This window comes from Stegostoma tigrinum, chromosome 12 (assembly GCF_030684315.1).
Source record: "Stegostoma tigrinum isolate sSteTig4 chromosome 12, sSteTig4.hap1, whole genome shotgun sequence".
NCBI lineage: Eukaryota > Metazoa > Chordata > Chondrichthyes > Orectolobiformes > Stegostomatidae > Stegostoma > Stegostoma tigrinum.
Window position 1 is genome coordinate 9,399,103 of NC_081365.1, and position 16,160 is coordinate 9,415,262.

The window sequence follows — 16,160 nt, forward strand, 5'->3', positions numbered from 1 at the left end:
TTCTTAGCCAAGCCTTATTACTTGCATCCATTTCCCTGTTAAAATGACTGAGCCCTTGTTTCATTGATAGTTGTCTGTTCATCTCTGCTGCCAATTGCACAATGTTTATTTCCACAAGATTAAGAGGTATCAAGTGCTTACAGTTTCAGCTATTGATGGATAAAATATTTGTGGGATTGACACTTTCAATGGGCTGCAGTGACAATGAGCTAATTTGAAGGATGTACAAAATTATCAATGAAAAGAAATTAAAAACAAACTTTTTTTTCCACGTCCTATTGTCACTGTAGCATTCATTGCTTTTATTCCGAAACAAAATGAGGCTGAACATGAACTAACGAAGCCCGGCATAGGGGTTCATAAGACACCAGGAAGGGTTGTTGAGTGGAGCATGAAGGTTGACTGGAAGGGCATGTCCTGGAATGAAGAGCATGAGGGGGCCATCATGTGAATGGAAGTAAGGCTGAGGAAGTAAGGTGAGTACGGGCACGAGGAGGACAAGGCGGCAGAGTGAGGACATATGAGGGGTGAGGGATAGAGGGTCTGCCTTTTCTTAATTATAACTGCACATGGTAACTGCGCAACTAAAATCTCACAGCACTAAAGTAGATCTTTTAAATAGTCTTTCTCCACGCCAGCCACTGAATCTTTTCCAGGGTTGGTTGGTCCAACAGCAGCAGGCATTTTGGGCAGCATGGGTCACAGTAGTTAGCCTCACAGCGCCACCAGGGACCTGGGTTGAATTCCAGCCTCAGGTGACTGCCCGTGTGGAGTTTGCACATTCTCCCAGTGGATTTCCTACAGGTGCTTCAGTTTCCTCCCACAGTCCAACGACGTGCAGGTTAGGTGGATTGAAGCCATGCTAACTTGTCCTGTGCTATAGCATAGAATCATAGATACCTTAGAATCCCTACAGTGTGTAAACAGGCCCTTCAGGCAAACAAGTCCACACTGACCCTTGGAGAATCCCACCCAGACCCATCCCCCTATAACCCATCTAATCTACACATCCCTGAACACTACGGGCAATGTAGCATGGCCAATCCACCTAGCCTGCACATCTTTGGACTGTGGGAGGAAACTGGAGCAAACCCACGCAGACACAGGGAGAATGTGCATGCTCCACAGGTGTTCAGGTATTTGCAAGCTAGGTGGGTCAGTCATGGTAAATGCGGGGTGGGCACTGCGACTGGGTGAGATGCTCTTCGAAGGGTTGTTGCAGACTTGATTGGCCAAATGTCTTACTTCTGCACTGTAGAGATTCTATGATCTTTCCCTCAGGTGTCCGGTCTGATCCAAGATATTTACAAATCCCATTGTCTATGTCGGGGATGGAATTTTTGATCTCATTGTTGGCTTAGCGGTCTGTCAGTTGATTTATCTCTGTCTGTCTATGTATCTATCTACTTATATACATGTATACCTCTGAGTTTTCTTCTTACTCACTTGGTCCAGGAATTGGAGTTGTGGGTTTTGGTTCAGCTGTTGGCTCTGGATATCCACTGTCTTTACAGATGCCATTTGTAAGTGATATATCATCCAAAGCGATTTCAGAGAGTTGTCTGATGTCCTTAATAGCCTCAAAGACAACCTGAGTAATGAGTAAGCGAATATACAGAAACACATGGAACATAACTAAACATGGACACTTCCTCCAGCTGCTTCCAACAGAAGGTTTGCTAAAACAAATCTTACTTTGATGTAATTGGATTTTTTTTGGGGTGAACGGTTTCTTACTCTGAGTTTTCCGATTCTCCAGTTTTAGACCTTCCTACACCTAATTATGGGGTCATAGGGTATATGTCAGACAGACCATCCGTTTGGAGGGGATAATGCATGGAGTTCATCTTCAGCCTAACCAACCTTCTGATCTCCCATTTCTCACCATATGAGGCAAGCTTCCCACCGTGGCTTGGCACATGTCCATGATGATTTCATCAATGTCAGGAGTATACACCAGTAGTGAACTTACCCCTCATCAGGAGAGTCTAGAACCAGAGAGCATGGCCTCAGAATTAAGGGTACAATTTTAAGACTGAGATGAGGAGGAATGTCTTCTCACAGAGGTTTGAGAGTCTTTGGAACTCTTTGCCACAGATAGGTATCGGGGCAGAGTCATTGTGTATATTTAAGCTGAGATATATTCTTGATTAGTAGGAGTCAAGGGTTACAGGGAGTGGGCTGGGAAATGATCATCAGGAATGTTGGATCAACCATGATCTTACGGAATGGTGGAGCAGGCTTGACGGGATGAATGGCCTACTCCTATTCCTATTTCTTATGTTCTTGCGTTCTTGGAAGATACTTAAGTTCTGTGCCTTGTGTTGGGCTTTTGTATCAGATCTACGGTGAGCTGATAAGATGGAAGTAGAATTGACTTGGTTACAGAAGAAAGGGAGTAATGGTTGAACAGTTTTTTTCTGACTGGATGTCTGTGACCAGCAGCATCCCGCAGGGATCAGTGCTGGAACCCATGTTATTGATAATGTATAGAAATGTTTTGGAGGTGGGCTGATTAGTATGCGAGTAGATGACACAAAGACTGGGTGAGCTGCAGATAGTGAGAAAGATTGCCAGAGGATGCAGTTGGACATGTGGTTGGGCAGAGAAATAGCAGATGGAGTTTAATCTGGAAAAATGTAAGATGCTGCATTTTGGAAGGTCTTATATAGGAGGGAAGTATACATTAAATGGAAGTATCCTTTGAAGCATTAACATACAGAGGGATCTAGGCGTACACATCCACTGTTTCCGGAAGGTGGCAACACAAGTGAATAAGGTGGTCAAGAATGCATATGGCATTCTCGCCTTCACTGGTCAGAGCAAAAAGTATAAAAAGTGGCAAATCATGTTGCAGCTGTATGGAACTTTTGTTCAGCCACATTTGGAATATTGTGCATAGTTCTGGTCGCCACATAGCCAGGAGAATGTGGAGGCTTTGAAGAGGATGCGGAATGGGTTTGTTAGGATGATGCCTGGTTTGAAGCTTCTTGTCTACGAGGAGAGATCGGATAACTTGATTTGTTTTCAGTTGAACATTGGAGGCTGAGGGGTTACCTAATACAACATCATGAGAAGCATGAATAGAATGAATGGTCAGAGTCTTCCTTGAGGTAGAAAATTAAATGACTAGGGACATAGCTTTAAGGTAAAGGGAAGAAAATTTGTAGGAGATGTGAGAAGCAAATTTTTACACAGCGGGCGGTAAATACCTGGAATACATTGCCAGTAGAGGTGGTAGAACTGGATACAATAACATTTAACAAGCATCTTGACAGATACATGAGTGACAGTGAATAGAAGGATAGAGACTGCGTAGAAGCAAAGAGTTTTTAGAAAAGCATCATGTGTCTGTGCAGTTCTAGTAGGTTGCAGGGTCTGTTCCTGTGCTACAGTGCTGTTTCTTCATTGTTCTTTGAGTGATGCTCCCACAATGATGATGTGAGAATTTCAACCAATTTTTTTTTGAAAATCTGAAATTGAAATGCCGATGTCAGTGAAGATAGCTATGAAGCTGCAGAACTGTTGGAGAGAAAACACATTTGGTTCACTCACGCCCTCTGGTGAAGATTATTTGCCACCCTCACCTTGGGCTGGCATTCAAGTACCTCCAAGCAGCTTTGATGTTGACTCTGGACTGCCTCTGATGAGGCCAAGCAAGCTACGTAGTTGGAATAAATTAATGCAAAGGAAGATAAGCAGGTAGTGCAGTACAATGCTTTCACCGCACAGTTTGCAGCTGTACCTTCCCAAGAACCAGGTAGGGTTGGCCAGCAGGAGCCAGCATGAGATCAGTTTTCTTGGAGATTTTAGACGGTGCTCAAGAATCAAACACATTGTTATGTAGTCTGGGATCAATTAAAGGCCAGACCAACTACAGATAGCAGGTTCAATCTGTCTAAAGGGCATTAGTGAATCACATGATCAGTTTATGACAATTGAAGACACTGAGATTAGCTTTCCTTGAATTTTCCTCCAGCAGCTAAAGTGGGATTTGAATTCAAATCCCCAAAGTACTAACTTGAGTCTGGGAACCAGTGACATTGTCAATGTGCCATCAGCTCGCTCCCTGACATTGTTTCAAACTCCTTTTGACTGACAAGCTGAGGAATAAAACAGTTCCCAGATTAGTTTACAGCCTAAGAAAGTGTAACACCTGCCCATTCACGTCCTCCCTCCCCTGTATCTAAGGGTCCAGACATACCTTCCAGATGAAGCAACACTACACCTTCACTTCCCAGAATCTAGTCCACTGCATTTGCTGCTCACAATGTGTTGTCTGCTACATTGGGGAAATGAGGCATAGGCTGGGTGGCTGTTTCGCAGAACATCTATGTTCTGCTCGCAAAAAAGACCCTGAGCTTCCAGGTGCTTGTCACTTCAACGCATCACCCTATTCCCTGGCCAACATCTGTCTTTGGCTTGCAGGAGTATTCCAGTGAAGCTCAGCACAAGCTGGAAAAACAACACATGTTTTTCCACTTGGGGACCCTGCAGCTCCCTAGGCTCAATATCAAGTTAAATAATTTTAGGGCCTAAACTTTCCCATGTCCCAGCCCCCTACCCCACACACCAGGCCTTGTTATCACACAGCCTGCCATTACATACTGTCTATGGTTAGTCACTTGCAGTACCCATTAACAGCTATTCACCCTCCTAGCCAGATCATTACCAACTCCTTTGTCTGTCCTACTGCTTGTGGCCCTCTTTGGGCTCTATCATTTATGCTTTCATTTACTCCCTTCAACAAACCCTGCCCCCCCCCCACCCCTATTTCCTGCATATAAACCAACATTTTCCCAGCTACCATCAGTTCTGAGGAAAGGTCACCGGACCCTGCTGTGTTCATCCAGCTTCACACATTGTTACCCCAAACATTAAACCTGATTTTTTCTTCAGAGATAACAAGGTGTAGAGCTGGATGAGCACAGCAGGCCAAGCAGCATCAGAGGAGCAGGAAGGCTGACATTTCGGGTCTAGACCCTTCTTCAGAAAATTTATTTGAGCTTTCTGAAGAAGGGTCTAGGACCGAAACGTCAGCCTTCCTGCTCTTCTGATGCTGCTTGGCCTGCTGTGTTCATCCAGCTCTACACCTTGTTATCTCAGATTCTCCAGCATCTGCAGCTCCTACTATCTCTTTTTCATCAGAGATTTTGCCAGACCTGCTGAGCTTTTCCAGCAACTTCTGATTTTGTTCCTGATTTACAGTATCCGCAGATCCTTTCGGTTTCTTTTTATCAGAAAGGCTTCTGGTGCATATGAGTTTGGGATAGTATCAATCCCAGAACTGTCTTCTTCAGAACTGAAGAAGAGTCATACCAGAATCAGAATTTTCTCCCTCCACAGATACTGTCAGATCTGTATTTAGCTCAAATTTCCAGAATCCACATTACTTTGCTTTTATTGTGATAAACCACAAAGTTTACTCTACAAGACTCTTCTCTCTAGACCTGGAATGTGGCCACCCCCAGCCCTTTAAGAGACTATAGACAGCACGAGGTACTGACAGACTCAGCATACTGAAATGGCAGAACATACATCAATCGCTATCTTCCACGTTGTACAAGCCTAGGAAACAAAAGAAACACAACAGGCTCCCTGGGTGACAATGCTGCTGCTTTCCATCGAGAGTTAACGAGGCCCCTGGGCAAACCTGACAATCAAGGCCTTGAATGAACATCACCTGCAGATACTAACCATGACTTTGTCCGTTTCATTTATTGTCAGTTGCCCGTAATTCCACTGATTGCCGTAATTTCCCTCTTTTTGGAAAGCTGTCCGTGACACATTTTTGTTGCTGGTGATGTAAACACGCAAGCGAGAAACATGGATTCCATACATGTAGTACCTGGGTGGAGAGGAATATCAGAGTGCGTGCTGACCACATGCAGGAATATTACAAAGAGATGAAGGCATGAGCACAGATGCATGGAGCATGGAAGGATGCTGCTTGGTTCCTCATGCCTGTGGTAGATCTTTGAAAGATTAATGCCATTACTCCCAACTCTGCTCTGCATCCTCCAAGATCCTCGTTATTCACAAGTTATGCAATTGTCTGTTAGAAATTACAATTTTCTGCATTCATCAATTTCACAGGCCGTGCACTCCAGATGACAGCAACTCATTGTATCAATATATTACTTTTTAACTCTCTCCAGGTATCCCCATTCATCCATTAGATCATGAACACACACTTTTGTGTGCAGTGCAAATTCTAGAAGGCACTGATAGGCAAAGCATGCATACCCAAACATACACTCACATTTTTCTCAGATGTGCACATTTTCATATGTCCTTAACATAATCATGCCACAGAAGTTAGAAAGCCCAGACGTGGGCTCCATAACACCATAAGACCACAAGACACAGGAGCAGAAATTAGGCCATTCGGCCCAACATACTGCTCCACCATTCAATCATGGCTGGTAAGCTAGACCATAAGACATAGGAGTGGAAGTAAGGCCATTCAGCCCATCAAGTCCACTCCGCCATATAAATCATGGCTGATGGGCATTTCAACACCACTTCCCTGCACTCTCCCTGTAGTCCTTGATTCCTTCTGAAATCAAGAATTTGTCGATCTCTGCCTTGAAGGCATCCAACGTCCCGGCCTCCACTGCACTCTGCGGCAATGAATTCCACAAGCCCACCACTCTCTGGCTGAAGAAATGACGTCTCATTTCAGTTTTAAGTTTACCCCCTCTAATTTTAAGGCTGTGCCCACGGGTCCTAGTCTCCCCGCCTAACGGAAACAACTTACACTCCTTAACCCCACTCAATGTCACAGCTGCTTCCTGTGAATTACACTTTTTTTTAACTTTCTCAGCTCATTGATTCATTGCGTCTAGGGAGTTCGCTCAGTTGCAGAATAAAAAAACTAAATCTTGTGTTTGTAACCTACCAGAACGTGAGGCATGAGGACTCAGTCTCAACAGATAACATAGGGCTGAGGAGGCGGATCTTTCTTGGCTTGTGAAATGGTTGGAATGGAGTCATGATGTAATATCCTGGAATCAAAACAAGATCATTAAAAGGGGCAGCACAGTGGTTCAGTGGTTAGCACTGTTGCCTCCCAGTGCCAGAGACCTGGGTTCAATTCCACCCTCGGGTGACTGTCTGTGTGGAGTTTGCACAGTCTCCCTGTGTCTGTGTGGGTTTCTTCCAGGTGCTCAGGTTTCCTCCTGCAGTCCAAAGATGCACTGGCTCGGTGGTTTGACCATGGTCTATTGCCTGTAACATTCAACAATGTGTAGATTAGGTGGGTTGTAGGGGGCTACTCCGAGCATCAGTGTGGACCTGTTGGAGTGAAGTGACTGTAGGGATTCTATAATTAAGATTTTAGAACAACATAAATTTGCATTCATTAGGCTCCTTTGACAGCACTTTCCAAACCATACAGTCATAGAGGTCAACAACACAGAAAAAGGCCTTTTGGCCCATCAAGTCTGCACCAGTCACAAACAACACCTAACTATTGTAACCCTATTTGTTAGCACTTAGCCATTATCCTTGTATGCTTTGGCAATGAAAGTGTAAACCTAAATGCTTCTTAAATGTTATGAGAGTTTTCACCTCTAACATCCTTACAGGCAGTGAGTTCCAGATTCCCATCATCTTCTGAGCGAAAACATTTTCCTCACAATTCCTCTAAAGTTGCTGCCTCTTACCTTAAACCGATGCCCCCGATCATTGATCCTTCACCAAGGGTAAAAGTTTCTTCCAGTCTATCCCATCTATGCTCCTCATAATGTTATATATCCAAATCCTGTTCCCTCTCAGTCTCCTCTGCTCTAAGGAAAATAACCCCAGTACTACCCAATCCCTCTTCGTAATTCTAACTCTCAAACCCAGGCACATCTTAGTAATGCGATAGTAGGAACTGCAGATGCTGGAGAATCTGAGATAACAAGGCGTGGAGCTGGATGAACACAGCAGGCCAAGCGGCATCAGAGGAGCAGGAAATCTGATGTTTTGGGCCTAGATGGGTCTAAGGCCCGAAACGTCAGCTTTCCTGCTCCTCTGATGTTGCTTGGCCTGCTGTGTTCATCCAGCTCTACACCTTGTTATCTAACATCCTAGTAAACCTCCTTTGCATCATTTCCAGTGCAATCACATCCTTTCTATAATATGCGGCTTCTGGTCACAATAACATTGCTCGACCATCATCCTCTGATTCCTGCGATTCAGCCAGTTCTAGAGCCAAGTGAACAAATTTCCTTCATTCCTGTGGGCTCTTGCCTTCACTATCAGTCTCTCAAAAGTCTTGCCAAAGACCAGGCTGATGATATTGAATGCATCGCTATCATCTACACACCTGAACACATCTTTATAAAATTTAATCAGATTGGTCAGATGCAATATCCTTTTGGCAAAATCATCCTGACTGCTCTTGTTTGATCCTACCTCTCCAAATACAGATTAATTCTGTCCTTCGGAATTTCTTCCATGAGTTTCCCTTCAATGAGATTAGACTGACTGGCCTGTAGTTTCCTGGTTCATCCCTTGCACTCTTCTTGAATAATAGTACCACGTTGGCTGACCAGAGAGGAATTGATAATTATTGCTGGCGCCTCTGCTATTTCCTCCCTCTCTTTACTCGACAACCTGGGATACATTATATATCTGGCCATGGAGATTTATCTACTTTTACACCTACCAGACCATGCAGAATCTCTTCTCTGCCTGCGATAATTTCTTTAAGTATTTCAAAATTCTTCACCCTACGTTCCTTGCCCATATTGTCCCTCTCATTAGTGGGCATTGACACAAAGTTTTCATCTAGAATACTACCCACTTTCTTCGGCTCCATACATAAAATAATGCTGTTGTCCATAATGGGGCCTATTCTTTTCCTAGGTATCCTTTTATCCTTACTGTACTGATAGACCATAGAGTTATAGAATCATTTTACCCGTCGTAGTTCTTTCATGTCCCTTTTTTTGCTCCCCTGATTTCCTTTTTAAGTATCACCTTGCACGTTCTGTACTCCTCTAAGTCTTCTAATGCTTTGAGCCCTCAGTATCTGCCATAACCTCCTTTGTTACCTTTTTCCAGCCCTGTTTGCCCCTCAATATCCAGTGTTCACATAATTTGCTGGTCCCATCCTTGTTTGGAACAAGTTGGCCCTATACGCTCCCTATTTCCTCTTGAATGCATCATCCCATTGCTGTGATAGTGAGTTTCCTGAAAGTATCTACTCCTAGTCCACTCTAGTCTAATCATATCTGATCTTATTGAAATCAATCTCCTCCTAGTTTAGTACTTTGATTTCAGGCCCATCCTTGTCCTTTCTCATAGCAATCTTGAATCTAATGGAGCTTTGATTGTGTCTGTAAAATGCTGCCCCATGTTACTTCAAACATTTTCCCAACTTTATTTATAAAAAAGATTAAATCCAGGACTACCACCCCCCATGTCTCTCATAAGTCCTTCTATATACTGACCTGGATACGTTTCAAGAATTCTGCTCTAATTAAACCTTTCACATTATGATGAGCAGTTCATGTTGCAGAAGTTGAAATTCCTGATCACCATCTTAGTACTCTTACACTTCACTGAAACACGCCTCCATATCTGGCCTTCTATTTCTGTGAAGCTGTTAAGGGGCCTATAGTACACTCCCAGCAACGTGACTGCTCCTTTTTGGTTTCTGCGTTCTAATGACATATGGCTATACTTGAGGAGCCTTTGAAAATGCTGTCCCTCCTTACTGCCGTCATAGATTTTCTGATCAACATTGTGACACCCTCTCCTTCTTTCGTAGAACCCCTACAGTGCAGAAGTAGGCCATTCAGCCCAGTGAGTCCACACTGACCCTCTGAAGAGCATGACAACTCAGACCCATCTCCCTACCCTAGCCCTGTAACTCAGCATTTCCCATGGCTGACCCACCTAGCCTGCACACTGTGGGGCAATTTAGCATGGCCAATCCACTTAACTTACACATCTTTGGACTGTGAAGAGTACCCAGAGGAAATCCACGCAGGCATGGGGAGGATATACAAACTCTACACTGACAGTCACCCAAGGGTGGAATCAACTCTAGATCCCCAGTGCTGTGAGCCACCGTGTCACCCTACATAATGTGAAGACCCTGCATCCTGGAATATTTAGCTGCCAAACCTGCCCCTTCCCACTGTGTGTCAGTGACAGCAATGACGTCATTTCCCCATGATTTACTTTGCGCCTTCAACTCAGCTGCCTCATTGGTCGGACTCCTGGCATTAAAATAAACACCTTCCAACCTTGCCATACTCCCTTAACTGGTTTATAATTTCTATGTCTTAATGATTCACTTGCTGTCCCTTCTAATTGTGGCCATTTATCTCCAACCCTGCTAAGCATTCTCTACGGATCCTACCCTGTGCCAGGTTAGTGTAAGCCCTCCACATAGCACGAGCGAACATCCCCACGAAGATAGTGTCCCATCCCATTCAGGTGCAATACATCTGTCTTGTACAGGTCCTGATACTCTACTACCTAGAAGGACTCTTTGGGCAGTAGTTACATAGGAACACCACAACCTCCAATTTCCCCTTCAAACCATTCACCAACCTGATTTGGAAATATATCGGCATTCCTTCGGTGTTGCTGGGTCAAAATCTTGGAGTTAGCTTCCGAACTGTGTGTGTACTTACTTGGGCTGCAACAGCTTCAAAAGAAAGCTACTACCAGCTTCTCAAGTGCAATAAGGGAGGGAACGATTACTCATTAACACATTTGGTGAGACCATTTCCACCGATGCCATGGATTTCACCTCCTTTTCAGCAGCTTGTTTGACTACATGAGGGTAGCACAAACCATGAAACTATGTGACCCTAAGAAATAGGAAGAGGAGAAGGCCATTCAGCCCCTTGAGCCTGCTCCATGATTCACGAAGATTGGAGAGGTTGGAAAGGTAGGGATTTTTTTCACTAGAATGTCAGAGGTTGAAGGGTGATCCTATAAATGTTCATAAAATCACGTGGTATATAGATAAGGTGAATGACGGGTGCCTTTTTCCTTGGATGGGGGATTTCAGGACTAGGGGTGTATTTTTAAGGAGAGAGGAGAAAAATTTAAAAAAGGCATGAGAGGCAATTTATTTACAAAGAGTATGGTTCATGTGTGGAATATACTTCCTGAAGAAGTGGTGGATGTGGGTACAGTGACAATCTTTAAAAGACGTTTGGATAAGTACATGAATAAGAAATGTCTGGAGGGATATGGGCCAAATGCAGGCAGGTGGAAGTAGTTCAGTTTAGGATTGTGGTCAGCATGGATTGGTTGAATGGAAAGGTCTGTTTCTACGCTGTATGACGCTATGTCCACTTTCCTGCCCTTTCCCCATAACCCTCCATTCCCCGAATGATCAAGAATCTATCCCATCTCAGTCTTAAGTATACACAAGGATTCTGCCTCCACAGCTCTCTGTCTCATGTATGTGCGTATGTTGCGTTTGGGCTCAGGAACCAACCTAATCATCAACCAGTGGGTTGGTACCATTTTTGCGAGCCTCTGGTGGAACATGGATTCAATTTCTAATCTCAACATCTTTAACAGGATTGTGGCATTTTGCTTGGAATGAACAAATATATGAATTTGGTTTCTAGTCTTAATGCAACAAAACGTGTCATGGGCAGCTTTCACAAACTGATTAATAGCTCCTCCACCTTGTACATGAGAGGTAAACTGAACACACTGGGTAAGTCAACAATGGCCACCCTGAATCAGAATCACATCTTGCATTTATGTAATTTCTCATCGCTTAGACAGCAGACTAGACAGAGCTAGTCTTTTTCCTCATAGATTTGACATCATTGAAGTTATAGTGTAGCTATTTGCATTTGCAAATGTCTGTTTGATAACACAGAACTTAAATATTGCTGACAAAGGACACATTTTGTTAAAACTTACCCCTTTTGCACTATCAGGACAATGTGCAAGAAAGGGAAAACAACATTTATACTGAATGAGGGGAGAATGCTGTCACGTTGGCAAATGGACTCTGGTTGTTTGTGATGTTGTTATGATGCAATCACCAGCTAATGATACAAAAACAAAGTCGTTGGAAAAGCTCAGCAGGTCTGCAAGCATCTGTGGAGGAGAAAACAGAGTTAATGTTTTGGGTCCGGTGACCCTCCCTCGGAACCCTTCCACCCTTCCTCACCAGCTAATGATGATGACAGTTAGCTGTCCTGGCTTTGTTTAAGTTTTACACCAAGTAGATTGACACAAACGGCTCAAGACATTGCCCTGAGAAATGAATGAGAGATACCTGTCACCTATTTAATTCTTTTACACTGCCTCTCGTGTGCACAATTTCACCATGCTGTAGGCATGCTTGGCCATCTTAAATGATTTGGCAGCATAATTCTTCACATGGCCCAGATTATTTAGCAAATACTCAATTTCAGAATCACATCTGTTGTTGGAGCTGTATTTTGTACATGGGCTGGTTGCATTTGGTTAACAGTTTGTCTGTTGAGAAGGGGCATACTGTTTACTACAACAGCTAGCAACCTTGTCTAGAATGCCTCTAATGCCAATATTTCCTTCCAAATCCACAGTGAAATCCTCCCTATTTTTCTTAAATATTACGCAATGATTTTGATAGGAAAAGTGTTGAGGAAATGTTTCCAATTGTTTGGAATTCCAAAATGAGAGGTCATAAGTATGATAGCCACTAATAAATTCAATAACAACTTCAGGAGTGAATTCTTCACCCAAACAGTGATGCGTATGAGGAGCTCACTTTCAGAGAGCCTATTAGATTCATTTAAAGAAGTGCAAAAGAAAGTCATGTGGGAGAAAGGAGTAGAAAGATATGTTGATAGGGTGGGATGAAATAGAGTGTAAGGAGCGCCATGTGCAAGCCAGTAGCATAGAAAACAGGAGTAGACCATGGATTCTTTGAGCCTTGTCCACCATTCAATATAATCATGCTGATCATCTGACTCAATAGCCTGTTCACACTTTCTGGAAAACCTTCACTGCACTCCTTCTAGATCAAAAATATCCCTCCTCAGATGAGTTGAACAAAAATTTGTGTAAGATGAATGTAAGGCTAAGTAGCCTTTTCCTGTGCTGAATCATCTATTTTTTTTTGAGGAAGGCAGCAACTTAAACTTACCTGATTCGTTCCCATATGTATGGTCATCATTTGGGCCGGTTAAGGGTGGGTAAGTTGGCCCATTGATTCTATCCCATTCTCCCTCAGCTGTTAGATCTTGTCTCCAGTAGCAAAATCCATTCTCAAAGCTGCAGTTCACTTTCTCCTGATCTGTGGGCACAGACCGCGACAACACAATTTTAGTCAGTGTTATTTTTGGCAAAAGTTCTGATTTGAGAGTAAACAAGGCAATTTTTCTGCGTTTGTGCACTTTCTAAGAAAACAAAATGTGGCATATTCGGCGTTTAAACCAAGAGATGTATCTTCATAAAATATGGAGTGGATTCTTGGTGGACAGGAATATTTTGGGGCAAGTGAATTAAGCTACAAGACGAAACACAAAATGAGATCGATCTTTTTCTTGGCAGTAGGCTTATTCATACAATGCAACAGTTTCTTTGTCATGACTGAAAACAAAAAGTGATGGAAAACACAGCAGGTCAGGCAGCATCTGTGGAAAGCGAATAGGCTAACATTTCGAGTCTAGATGACTCTTCATCAAGGATTTTGTGAAGTCATTGAGACTCAACATTTTAGCTCGCTTGCTCTCCACAGATGCTGCTTAACCCATTGTGTTTTCCTGCATTTTTGTTTTCAGTAATGGTTGAAGGGCTCCTTATAAAGCTGCAAAGATCACAAACCTCGAATGAACATTCAGGGTCATAACAGCAGTGTACAGAACCATCACAATATATCAGCACTGGAATATTGGGAGAGAAAGGAGGCCATTCAGTATTGCTGTCCACTCAGCCCCCAATTCTGTAAGACCATAAGATTATAAGGCATAGGAGTAGAATTAGACCTATTTGGCCCATCAACTCTGCTTGATCATTGGATCTGGCTGATATGTTTCTCCACCCCATTCTCTTGCTTTCTCCCTGCAACCTTTGACTCTCTTACTAATCAAGAACCTTTCTATCTCTGTCTTGAATAAACTCAATGGCTTGGCCTCACAGACTCCCGTAGCAATGAGTTCCACAGATTAATCACCCTCCGGCTGAAAAAACCCCTCCTCATCTCAGTTCATCTAAACATAGAAACATGGAAAGTAGGTGCAAGGATAGGCCATTCAGCCCTTTGAGCCTGCACTACCATTCAATAAAATCATGGTTGTTTGTGCAATGTCAGTATCTCATTCCTGCTTTCTCCCAATACCTTGTGATGGAGCCCACAAGGGAGCAAGATATTCTGGATTTAGTGCTATGTAATGAGCCTGACTTTATAAAAGATCTTAATGTAAGGGAACACTTAAGAGGCAGCGGTCATAATATGGTAGAGTTCAGTCCACATTTTGAAAGAGAGAAGGCAAAATCAGATGTAATTGTGTTACAGTTAAATAAAGATAATTACAGGGGCATGAGAGAGGAATTGACGAAAATCGTCTGGAAGCAGAGCCTAGCGGGGAAGACAGTAGAGCAACAATGGCAGGAGTTTCTGGATGTAGTTGAGGACACAGTAGAGAGGTTCATCGCAAAGGAAAGAAAGGTTATCCGGGTGTTGGGATTAGACAGCCATGGCTGACAAAGGAAGTCAGGAAATGTATCAAAGAAAAAGTGACAGCCTATAAAGTGGCCAAGAGCACTGGAAAATCAGAAGATTGGGAAGGCTACAAAAACAAACAGAGGATAACAAAGAGAGCAGTAAGGAAGGAGAGGATCAAATATGAAGGTAGGCTAGCTAGTAATATTAGAAATGATAGTAAAAGTTTATTTCAATAAATAAGAAACGAACGAGAGGCAAAAGTAGACATTGGGCCGCTCCAAATTGATGCTGGAAGGCTAGTGATGGAAGATAAGCAAATAACTGAAGAACTTAAGTATTTTGTGTCAGTCTTCACAGTGGAAGACATGAGTAGTATCCCAACAATTAAAGAGAGTCAGAGGGCAGAGTTGAGTATGGTAGGCATTACAAAAGAGGAAGTGCTAGAAAAGCTAAAAGGTCCAAAAATTGATAAATCTCCTGACCCCGATGGGCTACATCCTGGAGTTTTGAGGGAGGTGGCTGAGGAAATAGCGGAGGCTTTGGTTGTGATCTTTCAAAACTCACTGGAGTCAGGGAAAGCTCCAGATGATTGGAAAATTACTGTTGTAACTCTCTTGTTTAAGAAAGGATACAAAAGATGGAAAATTATAAGCTGATTAGCCTAATGTCGGTTGTTGGCAAAAATCTAGAATTCATTGTTAAGGATGACATTTCTAAATTCTTGGAAGTGCAGGGTTAGGTTAGAACAAGTCAGCATGGATTCAGTAAGGGGAGGTCATGCCTGACAAACCTGTTAGAATTCTTTGAAGAGGTAACAAATAGGTTCGACCAGGGAAACCCAGTAGATGTTATCTATCTAGACTTCCAAAAGGCCTTTGATAAGGTGGCTCACGGGAGGCTGCTGAGTAAGGTGAGAGCCCATGGTGTTCGAGGTGAGCTACTGGCTTGGATTGAGGATTGGCTGTCTGGCAGAAGGCAGAGAGTTGGGATAAAAATCTCTTTTTCGGAATGGCAATCGGTGACGAGTAGTGTCCTGCAGGGTTCAGTGTTGGGGCCACAGCTGTTCACCTTGTATATTAATGATCTGGATGAAGGGACTGGGGGCATTCTGGTGAAGTTTGCCGATGGTACAAAGATAGGTGGACAGGCAGGTAGTACTGAGGGGTTGGGGAGGCTGCAGAAAGATTTAGACAGTTTAGGAGAGTGGTTTAGGAAATGGCTGATGAAATTCATCATGAGCAAATGCGAGGTTTTGCACTTTGGAAAAGTGAATACAAGCATGGACTATTTTCTAAACGGTGAGAAAATTCGTAACACAGAAGTACAAAGGGATCTGGGAGTATTGGTCCAGGATTCTTGAAAGGTTAACTTGCAGGTAGAGTCCGTGATAAAGAAAGCGAATGTAATGTTGTCGTTTATCTCAAGAGGATTGGAATATAAAAGCAGCGATGTGCTTCTGACACTTTATAAGTCTCTAGTTAGGCCCCATTTAGAATACTGTGTCCAATTTTGGGCCCACACCTCTGGA

At 43.2% G+C, this 16,160-nt stretch overlaps 1 protein-coding gene across 1 annotated transcript in view; it reads right to left on the bottom strand.

The window, feature by feature from the left end:
- The window catches only part of tmprss15 (transmembrane serine protease 15), a 103,182-nt gene that overhangs the window by 43,511 nt on the left and 43,511 nt on the right, over positions 1-16,160 (bottom strand). Inside the window, exons 11-14 of the mRNA XM_048540111.2 lie at positions 13,112-13,261; positions 6,902-7,007; positions 5,698-5,848; positions 1,447-1,591 (exon numbers count right to left, since the gene is read on the bottom strand). Of these exons, the coding sequence (XP_048396068.1) occupies positions 1,447-1,591; positions 5,698-5,848; positions 6,902-7,007; positions 13,112-13,261 (552 nt within the window). The remainder of the gene's footprint in view (positions 1-1,446; positions 1,592-5,697; positions 5,849-6,901; positions 7,008-13,111; positions 13,262-16,160) is intronic.